Source organism: Nematolebias whitei, chromosome 9 (assembly GCF_014905685.2).
Source record: "Nematolebias whitei isolate Nwh7 chromosome 9, NemWhi1, whole genome shotgun sequence".
Lineage (NCBI taxonomy): Eukaryota > Metazoa > Chordata > Actinopteri > Cyprinodontiformes > Rivulidae > Nematolebias > Nematolebias whitei.
Genome location: NC_056506.1, coordinates 41,262,722 through 41,274,191, shown reverse-complemented (window position 1 = coordinate 41,274,191; position 11,470 = coordinate 41,262,722). Strand labels below are relative to the sequence as shown.

The window sequence follows — 11,470 nt, the reverse complement described above, 5'->3', positions numbered from 1 at the left end:
CTCGGCCTCTCAGCTCTACATGCAGGATCAAACCAGCTCCTCTCTGAGAGAGAAAATAACTCTCTGAACTCACACGCATGGTTCAACATTAATTTAACATTAGTTAGTGATAAACATCCTTGACCTTGACCAAAAATCCCCTGACAAAATGTTGCAAAATTGCTATCAAAAATCTAAATGTAACAAAAAGTAAATGCAACATTTTCCTTAAAAATGTGGCAACATCAGATTTTTTCACAAGATTTATTGCCAAAAAGTAAAAGTAAATGTAATATTTTAAATATTTTATGCTCTTCTAGCATGGGTCTGTATCTGCCTGGTAAATGTTCAGTTCATTTTGCATAATGCAACATGTATCCTCATTAAATCTGATATTTTTGAAAGCCTGTTTATTTCCACTATAAATTGTGTCACATTTGTTTGGAAAATGCATTTGTGGGTTGAGTAGAGCTGAGTTTGAGTGTTTTGCTTATAAAACTTAACAAATCTTCTCTGCTGTTGCCAAACATTTTATTCTGTTATTGACTCTTGTTTGGGGTTGTTGGGCCATCTGTGGCTGAGTGGTTAGAGCAGTCGTCCTCCAGTGCAAGAGTTGGGGGTTCGATTCCACCAGCAGTCACATGCTGCAGCGTCTCTGTGCAAGACAATGAACCCCTCATTGCCTCCGATGTGTGTCCCATCGGTGCATGAATGTGATAAAGCGCTGATTAAGCATTGTACTGATATAGTAGAGTGCTGTATGAATGGGTAAATGAGGGCACAGATTGTAGTGTAAAAGGCTTTGAGTGTCTTGATAAGATAGAAAGGCGCTATATCAGTACAGTCCATTTACCATTTGTTTATTGGATTGAATGGTGGAAGTCTAAAGAAACAAGAAATGTTTGTAATTTAACAACTTCTTCATTTAACAAACTTCAGTAGCATGTGGAAGAACCATATACAGACAACAGCCTGGCACCTCCTCTTAATGCTACTCATTAGCCTGATCATACACTGTTATGGGATAGATTCCCAGTTTCAGTCAGCATTTGTTCTAAGTCTGTCTGTGATGATCATTCTGGAACAGACAACATGCACAAGCTAACCCCACAGGTGTTCGGTGGAGTTGAGGTCAAGACTGCAGACAGCTCCATCCTCTGTACTCCCAAATTCAGGAGGTATTCTCTGATAAACCCAACTCTGTGGGGGTAAGCGTTGTCATCTTAGCAGGGGTATCAAACTCAGTTACAAAGGGGGGGGGGGGGGGGATTAAAAACATGGTCCAAGCCAAGGGCCAATTTCAGTCAATACATTAACTCCAATCAGATAGCCGACATGTTTTCTTGGTTGCAGGTTCATCAACAAGAGTTTAATTGGTCCCATTTGATGTTCTCTGTTGCTCTTTCCACATCCAAATGAAAGATTACTGAAAAATCCAACCTTTTTTCTGGCTTCAAAGTCAAACTGTCCTGAGAGGTCTGCACTAAACAAAGTATTTAGTAGGTTTTTTTTTTTAAGCAAAGTGAGAAACAATAACATTTCTACATTTAAAATATCTTAGGGAGCCAGATACGATGTTACTGAGGGCCAGATTTGGCCGACGGGCCTTGACTTTGACACGTGTCTTAGAAGATAGAGTTTGGTACATTTGTTCTTTTTATGTTTTTCATGGGCACAACCAACAAAACTCAACTCTGCTACTCAACCCACACATTTTCCTTAAAAAGGTGGCAACATCAGATTTTTTCACAAGATTTATTGCCAAGAAGCATTGTTACGATACAGAAATGATCAATCAAACACAGATTCTCTTACTTTTAGATAACGAGACAAACCCGTACCCCCTTCCTCTGTGCCACCCTTTCCATTCAGCGTTCCTTATTTCAATTTCTCAAAGTTGCTATACCTAATCTCAACCGGGCTAAACCTTTTGACCCAATATTTGCCCAACTGCTTTGACCCACAGTTGAGTTCTCAGAATAACCCATCAGGTTTTACTGTTTTGAGAGTGAGAGGAAGTCTGCTGGACTTATATGGGAAGATGTTGCACATGCTGCCTTTTCTCGTTCAGATTGTAAGAATCCAGATCGGAAGTGTAGCTCTGTATGAATCATGTCTGATCAAATCAGATTGGGAAAACTGCATGGTAAGGAAGAAGGGACACTATATGCAATAAAGGCTCAGATATTTGCCTAAAGAACTGGGAGAAGTCATGGGATGGGGAGAGGCTGCAGTAATTCCATTCATCAGGGGCTGTTGACCTGCACACTGCCTTGGAATGTAAATTGATTTGTTTGGAGACATGACCCGCAGCCACAAGGGTCGCAAAACATTCCTTCAGCGCCCCCTTCTGCCTCCTCCTCCTCCTCTTTTCTTCAAAGCAAAGCTAGGATTTATTTCCTCTGTCTGACCTTTCATGCATCAGCTCCCCACAACAACAGGAGACAAAAGGTGCCTCAGCCCCCAAAAAATAAAATAAAACTCACCTGATGTCATCTGTTAACCCTATTAACCCCACAAACCTTCACTTCAAATGTTCTACTTTTTATTTATTGTATTTCACCTGCTTCTGGTTAAGCGGAGGACAAGAAATGAAGTGTCAGGCCTAAAAAAAAAAAAAGTCTCAAGAAGATGAATAATATATTTGAGAAATAGGAAAAATCCAGCAAAGACCTGAAACAGGATCTGAGCTGCTTCATTTTTTTTTGTTTGACCATCTACAGAAGGCCAAGTTTTCAGCTACAAGCTCTTTAGGGATTTATCGTGCTGGTGCTAAGTTTTCTACCGATCTGTGTTTTACTGGTTATTAATCATAGAGCCAACTGAAGAAACAAATTAAAACTGTCTTTGTGACAGGATGTTGCACAAAACAGCCAAAGATCCAGTTTATCAAAGGCTCTTTGCTAAGGTTGTTAAATGTCGACACAAGATTGGTTCATCCTTTGAGTTTAGAAACATTTAATGATGGAAGGATTCATATTTAAGTTGGTTAACAACAAACACACACACCTTGCTAGGGACTGGACAGTGGAAAAAAACAGCCAAAGTCTAAAGAACTTTTTTTTTTTTTACTGGTTTACTGGAGACAAAATGTAAAGAAAATGAGTGATAACTGAAGGTTTGATTTGATTTGACCACTCAATTTGTTAGTGTTTGTTAAAACATATTAAACCAAATTTGTTTCCAGTTTTATTCTTTTAATGTATGTTTTTGCTTTAATTACACCTTATTAGCTCCTCTGATTTAACGCTGATATTTTATAGGAAACACGGCTTGAACAGTAACATAAATGTTTATACCTTTTACCTTTAACCATTGTGTGCAGCGTAAAGGCCACACAGTACAGACTCTAATATCTCCACCCCAAAAAAGGCCAAAGCATTGATTTCATTAGGCGCTGCGGCATGGGGTTCTCTGTTTGCTCAAGCTGCATTCCTGGGATTCCTGGTCGGCTAAAGGCTGGCCAAGTTTTTGTCGGTGCCTGAGAAATAGTTTGGTTACAGAGCTCAGTGAGCAACAAGTAACTGTTCCTCAGCTCTGTCTGGTAGAAGACAAAACGCAGCCGTTTGATGACTAATTTGTGCTTTTAGGTCAACAAAGGAGCTGAATTACAGAGCAAAGGGCAAAGTTTTAGATTATTTGTGCAATTCATTGACAGTCTTTTCTAATTTTTATTATATTGTGTCGTTATGCAACAAAACGTAGTGTTTTGATTTTGTTTTTGATATTTTTTGTCACGTCAATCAACCAAACTTCAGTTGTGAAAGCAGAATGACTTCTGAACAAGCTGAGCTTTATTATTTAAATTAAATTTCACTAGAGTTCAGCTTCTCTCTCTGCTGCGCCTCTTTTTGCAGTCATGGACTGACATTTAGTTAGGTCCATCTGTGAGAGTGCACACTGATGCTGCGTAGGAGGGAAACCTAGAAGGTTGCGGCGGCAGTGCAGTAATAATGCCTTTCAGATGCTCTGTTCGCTGCGGTTAACTCACATCTGTGGCCTTCTTCTCCGACAGCTCCAGTTTCTCCTGAGCATCCTTTAGGGCCTCGGAGAACTTGTCCAGCTCATCCTCCGTTCCCTTCAGCTTCTTCTGCAGTGCAAGCAGGTCGTCCTCCAGCTGAAAGGAGACAAAAGAGGTGTTAGGTCTGAAACTTAACAAATATATTATCACTCGCCAGCGAAAGGTGAAGGCAGACGAAAATGTTTTTCTGTTTTCAAAATATCTCATGAATCACTGAGCAAGTTTTAAAGAAACTTGGAGAAAGTAATCAGTATACTGTATTTTTTGGATTAAGTCAAATTTATTCACAGTAACTCTCAACATTGTTCAGTTGTAACATAAAATCTGTTCAAGGTCAATAAGCACAACCATAATTAATACATAAGGCGCACCGGATTATAAGGCTCACTGTCGATTTTCGAGAAAATTAAAGGATTTTAAGTGCGTCTTATAGTCTGAGAAATACGATAGTTGATTAACCTTTGGAGTCAGTATGATTTAAGATGGCTGCCACAGCCAAATGAGCTCCAAAATAATAAAAACGGTGATACGTCAATCAATTTTACAGATATGGACCTAAAATTTGGTGTGGCTGACGATGATTTAGAGTTTTCTTGATAAATTTTATGACAACAAGAATGAACAAAAAGGAAAAAATGTTCAGTCAGGTCATCTGGATGGTTTCTTTTTTTGCTGAGACGTTTTGTCCTTCATCCAAAGGACTTCGTCAGTCCGAGGAGCCACGAACAAACTGAGTCCCGCAAGCAGCCCACTCCCATAGTAGGAAAAAAAAAACAATCTGGTGATAAGATTCAATTCAGTTCAGTTTATATATATATAGTGCCAAGTCACAACAGAAGTCTGGGGCCTGCCCTCTCCACCGTCAACTCCTGAACTTTGATGTTTTGAACCAATTGGGCTATGGCTGCCTCAGAGGAGTTGACGGGGGAGAGGGCGGGCCCCAGAAACCATCTTATCACCTGCAAACTGGTTGGCCCATTATGTGAGTGTGCTGCTTGTGGGACTCAGTTTGTTTGTGGCTCCTCATACTGATGAAGTCCTTTGGATGAAGGACGAAACGTCTCAGCAAAAAAGAAACCGTCCAGATGACCTGACTGAACATTGTTGGATTTTTACCTGGATTATTGAGCATGAACATGGATTAAAAAAAAATGTTTTCTTATCGCATGTAATAATGATTTAATTTCTTAAAAAAACAAACAAAATAAACGTTCATTGTTGACGTTGTTAATGATTTTTTTCTAAATTCACAAGACAAAAATTAAAAAAAAGTCTGGGTTTCATTAAAACTCATTGTTCAACCAAACAAGAATGCCAGTTCAATAATCAGCGATGGTTAAAAACAAAAGTTTTGCATTTGCTCCCCGTGATTGATCGTGCTGTCAACAGTTTAACGAGCAGGAACCATTTACCAAACTGTCTGTGGTCTATCAAGACTAACTGGGGCATTCTGTCTGAAAACATGCACATCCCGTGAATTTTCTGAATTCTTCAGCAATTTGGGTTACCCACTCCTCTAATTATCGCTGGAGTCAACGCCTGGCATTCTGTGTAATAAGAGGCTGATATTGCACATCAGTCTTTGTATATTTTCAGTTTCCCGTCAGTCCGACTGCACTCTGCTCGACTCGTCTTGCCAAGAATAGCAAAGAAAGGGCCTCTTTGCGCCGCTTGCATCTCGGCTATGTTAACGAACTGAAGAGCTCTGCATAATCGTCTAGGATTTCACGCTGACTTCTCAACGATGCACAAGACACGGTGATGGTCCATATGCGCAGTGCCAGTGACGAGTGTCACCGCTTGAGCTCTGTGAGGACGTGTCTAGAGCACCAGAGGGAGGATTCTTTCCACTTGCTTTAATGTAGACCCTGTGAGCCTCTTCAGCTCCCAACCATAATGATGACATCGCCTCTTAACTGCGCAGTAAAGTTTGTGAATGTTTGGAAACCTCAAGTCTTCAGAGCCTACTTTGTTTGTATCAAATGGGATAAGTACAGTGTCATTAAGTTAAGCTTGGAAATAAGCTCACGGAGGCTTGAGCAGCACCAAATATGGACTCTTGGGTTCTGCTGGGTGTTCTTCTCAAACCTCAATGCAGATAAGGATGCTGAGCGGCTCCGGCCAAAAAGGAGAAATGAGGTGCTTTGTTTCCTGCAGCACTCATTTTGTTGCTTCATATATAATTCCTTTAATTCTCTGTAAATTCAGCAGTCATGGATATGATGCTTCAAATCCCTGTAGACGTTCTTCAGTTCCTTCTCTCTGCTAAGAGGCTCACAGCTGCTCATTTTAATTCAGTAGAAAAATACTTGATGTTTTTTTGATTTACCCCAATCTTAACTTTTACATTAGCTTTAATTAAGCTATTTATTGTCTATTTTTGACCAGTTTCGGATTATAATTGATTTGAATGTTGATATTTTGAGCTGACTGTATTTTTCGGACTATAAGACGCACTTAAAATCCTCTAATTTTCTTTAAAATCGACAGTGAGCCTTATAATCAGGTGCGCCTTATGTATTAGTTCTGGTTGTGCTTAGTGACCTCGAACTGATTTTAAGTGCTTTTTGTGTATGAGTTGAATAAAGTTTGACTTCTCAGACTGTTTTGTTTCACTTAATGCACCTTATGAAAACAGACCTGTTCCTTGATATTGCGCCTTATAATCCTGGTGCGCCTTATAGTCTGAAAAATACGGTACTTGTTAAATTTAGAAATGTTTTTTATAAAATAGGAGCTAAATTGTCATTTTTAAGTTATCAAAAGACATAAAAATAAACTTTAAAAAGAGAGCATATACCTTATGTCTATATAACTATTCTGAAAGGTTTATTCATTAATTTATGCATCAAATGATCAAATATTGACAAAAATATGAGATTTCTTATATTAGCAGATACGTTTTTTGAACTAGTCATTGGAATTGCAGTAGAATGTAAATTTATCATGAAAATGCTCTGAGTTCATCCATTTTTATAATTTTTTTTTTTAAATCTCGTGATGTATCTTCATTTAGTTAATTAAAGTTTAAATGAGTTCATTCATCCTGTGAGTGTCTCACCTGCTTGCATTTATCCTCCGCAGCCTTCTTGTCTGTCTCTGCCTGCTCCGCCCTGTCGATGGCGTTCTCCTTGTCCAACTTCAGCATCTGCATCTTCTTCTTGATGGCCTCCATGGTGGCAGCTGGCGCTCGGTGTCCTGCGGGCCTCACACAAAATAAAACAGGAGAGTTTTTACTTTCTTGTTTTGCTTCAGAGCAAGACGCCTCTGAGGAGCCCTCGAAAGGTTGACGGTGGAGCTCAACAAGCAGATGCAGAGAAGAGGAGGCTGCTGGACAGAGGAGGATGCAAGAGTCGGTGGAGCTCGGTGTGGTCTAAACTTGACTGGAGGTTTTGGAGGCAGCTCCGGTCCCCAGTGACAGCCCTTTCTCACCCGTTCACCCCTTCTGCCACTCCCCGCCTTGACTCCTCTACTGCCCCCCTCCCCTCTTTTTCTAATCTAAACTTCACCTCTCCAAGGCTTCTTGGAGGAAATACTTGATGATGCTTAGGCGATGGTCATGTCTGGAGAAGAATAGCAGAGAAATAGATCCAGAATTCAGTCATCATTGATGTTTTTTCTTTCTCCTTTTGGTCCATCTACCGGTATATGTCATGGGTTCTTAGGAATGTTCAAACTGATGGTAATACCAGAGTTGGTTAGAAAGGACATAGTTTTCATTTCAGTGCTGAAAGAGAAAAGGCTGCACGGAAAATAATTTAGCCAAAAAAAATTTAGTGGGAAGAGATGTCTGTATGTGATCAGGCAGGAGGAGCTGCACAGACATGGACCACAGAGCCACTGAAATTAAGATCCTCTTAATTACTGCTGGTTTGAAAGACACATTTAAGTCAGATTTTCCTGAGATTTGTGAGGTGAATAAGAAAAAAAAATAAAATTCCAGACATCAGAGACTAACTTCAGGAATATGTTTTCAGGTGTTTGCAAATGGGACAATTATACAAATGTCACACAGATGGGAAGAAAAGCAAGAAACAGAAATCAAATGTTGATGTTTCAGTTCATATTTTGCAACGTAGGATTGTTCTGGGTGTAAAACCAGAGCCGTTCATGTGTTTGTTGGTGACATCTGCTTTGGTGAACTGTCTTTGGTGAACTTGTCTATGCCTTCAGCTCCTTTGGGCCAGCTGTCCAGGCTAAAAATATAGAATACTGTATTTTTTGGACTATAAGGCGCACTTAAAACCCTTTAATTTTCTCAAAAACCAACAGTGAGCCTTATAATCCGGTGCGCCTTATGTATTAATCCTGGTTGTGCTTACTGACTTTGAACCGACTTTATGTGGTACACGCTGCTCAAAAATCTGTCAAAATGTTTTGGTTTTGCTTAATGCGCCTTATAATTCGGTGCGCCTTATAGTCCGAAAAATACGACAGAAACCCAGAGAACAGCACAGTGATGATTATGCAGCATATATTCAGTCTACATTTTAAATCTTTAACAAGTGCATTAGTTTTTTTTTCTCATGCTGCATTGATGTTTTTACAGAATATCAACTTATATAATTTCTTACACAAACACTAGCTAGACTTTACTTCATTGCAGACAGTATTGCATGGGAGGAAAAAACTTGGAACCAAACTTTTAAAATGTGTTGTTTATTCTTGACATACTTTGAATAAAATACAAGAGTAAGGAGTTTTGAGCCTGCATAGTTAGAAAACTAAAAGGACTTTTTTTTTTTAGCTTAACCTCTTGCAGATTCATAATTTGATGCAGGATGTTTGTTTGGACACCTCACATCAACAGATACTTAAAGAAGTATTTGAATTACGTCACACAAACGCCTGAAAAATTCTTTGTACCTGTGTTTTAAATATTTGGCTTCCCAGAATTCTCCCTGAGGAACCCCATCAAACTGAACTGAAGGAGATTCTAGACGCACAAATCTTCTGCTTCCTTTTAAAGAGCCAGCTTTTAGTGCGAGTTGAAAACGAGAACTTACTTCAACCGAAGAAGGAATCGGCCGTTTGCTTTCTGAAAGTGAAGGCAGTTTGATGGCTGTCATACCTCACATGTTCACATCAGGACACTGAATGGCACCATTAGTGCATCTTTTTAGGTTTGTCAAGATACCGCCTGTGTGTTTCCATGTTTCACAAAAAGTTTATTGAAAGAGCAATAATGCTTTTACACATTTCTGTGTGTGTGTTCGTTTGTCTGCTCCGCCAACAAAATATCTTACTCGATGGAACAAAACTCCTGAAACGTAACCACAGAATGCACTTCTACAATTGATTAACTTTTGGAGTCAACCCAGTTCAACATGGTCATGGCTATGTAACCTTAATAAACACAAAAACAGTAAAAATGTAGCCATTTTCACAGATTGTGAGCTAAAATTTGGCATGCTTGCAGCAGAAAGTTACCCCTAACACAAACTATTATTTGATTTTATAACATTTTAACTATTGGAGTCAATGATCAGCAGCAACATGATGTAAAAAACACATCATGTTGCTGCTGATCTACAGTATTTCATGTTGCTGTGTTCATTCGTGCTCATCTGCTCACGCAGACTCATGTTTGTGCTGCTGTTCGGCGTATTGTTTTTATGCTATTAGTGCTTAGCACATTTTTAGTTAACGCTTTTCTTAGTTCATATCTTAGATGTTATCATTGTTTTTCTTTTACATTTTATTGTTGGATGTAACTGGGACCCTGTGTACACAATTTTGTTCCACCACATGTACCACATGTGGTGCGAATGACAAATAAAGAAACTCTGACTCTGACTTTTGCCTGTTGGCAAAATATCTCAGGGACCACTGGATGTATTTTATAGAAACTTACAAAAAGTAATAACGGGATGTAAATCTACAATTTACATTTGTTGTCAACCCAGTTCAAAATAGCTGCAACAGCTAATCGACTGTAGCTACAACAAAAATGGCTGTGAGCTAAGCAATTTTACAGACATACAGCCAAATCCAGTAGTAGATACTCGTCCCTAATATATTGGTTAGACACAGGGTTATTCCACAAAACTGCTCAGTGGGCCACAGTTTCCGAAAGCCAACAACTCGGGGGGCGGACATCCAGTGATAAAAATCATTATGTAAATAACCAAAGTTTACAATGATCTATTACCCTTTAAATTTGTTTAATTTATTGCATTGACTCATAAATGCAATAAACAGAACCCAAAACCCAAACCCTGAATTATAAATAATTTTTATTTTTTTATGAAGTGGGCCGGATTGAAGTCACTCACGGGGCCGGAAATGGCCCACGGGCCGCCAATTGAATACCCCTGTTGTATACTGTTGGAGTTACACCTCACAAGATCTCACAGTATCACATGCTTTCATGATTAATATTACTTACAAAGTTTGATAAACTTGCTCATCGTGAATTTTTTATTTATTTAAAACTTTGGCATGAAAGGCGATGGGCGATATGCATTCCTTCAAGGAATGCTAGAACTTTTTTTTAGTAAGAGCTTTTGCTTGGTGAAGCTTATTCAGGTCTGAGTATGGGATGAGTGTGTAACAAGAAGAGGAAGAAACAGAGACAGAGCGAAATCAGAACCCTCCCACAGGAAACCAAGCTAAACTCCTCTTCTCCTTCTATGGTAAAAACTCCCCCAAACGCCACCGCGTCGCCTTGGGAGTAGAGTCAAAGTTCTGCTAAGTATAAATCACAAAGCTATGAGAATGGTGGAACAGACCAGACTTCATATGAACACTTCCAAGAGGAAGAGAAACAGGTTCTGAATGTCAGCCGTGGCTCAGAATATCCAGTTTTACTCACAGAAACGATCAGGAGGCAATCATGTCGACATTTTTCCAATTTGCTGTAGAAATATTAACACATGTGAGTAATAATGTAACACCTGTTTGATACACTGACTCACCAAGTGTATTTGTCAAAGCAAACCCTGGGAACCGTTTCAGCTCTAAGGTTTCTGCACAAACATGTCTGTGAACAACACAGCAGCAGGAGCCAAATGCTGAGCAAAAGATAACAATTTGTCAACTTGTAACTATCTTTACTGAGACAGGATTAATTGATTTTACTTGTGTGAGCATGGCGTTACCTTTGTAACAACTGTTGGGTGTGTTAGGGTCTATTTGAATGGCTGATAAGTGTTATTTAAATGATAAAATAAATGTTTGTGTTTAATTTTATGTTCTTCTTTGCTGTGAAATAGAAACACAAGTTGTGTTGCTGTAAGATAAAATGCATGGAACATATCAACAAGACTATAAATGTTTTCATCTGATAAGCCAAAAACAGAGAGAGCAGATCATTTAAAGATTACAGAGTCTGACATAATACAAAATAAGCTCAGGTACAGGAAATACTGACCGAAAAAAAAAAAAGAGAGATGCAGACGTGATGCTAAGACAAAATAAATCGAATCAAACCAGGAATGAAACTCCAAGAAGTTATAAAACAATAGCAAA

The 11,470-nt window shown here is 39.0% G+C and overlaps 1 protein-coding gene across 2 annotated transcripts in view; it reads right to left on the bottom strand.

The window, feature by feature from the left end:
* LOC119415210 (tropomyosin alpha-1 chain) overlaps positions 1–7,404 on the bottom strand; it is a 14,712-nt gene extending 7,308 nt beyond the window's left edge. The window contains exons 1-2 of one of the 2 annotated variants that reach the window (XM_037682369.1): positions 7,062–7,404; positions 3,971–4,096 (exon numbers count right to left, since the gene is read on the bottom strand). In XM_037682369.1, the coding sequence (XP_037538297.1) occupies positions 3,971–4,096; positions 7,062–7,175 (240 nt within the window). In that variant the 5' untranslated portion in view covers positions 7,176–7,404. The remainder of the gene's footprint in view (positions 1–3,970; positions 4,097–7,061) is intronic. The other variant, XM_037682367.1, reaches the window with a different exon arrangement.
* Between the last annotated feature and the right edge of the window lie 4,066 nt (positions 7,405–11,470).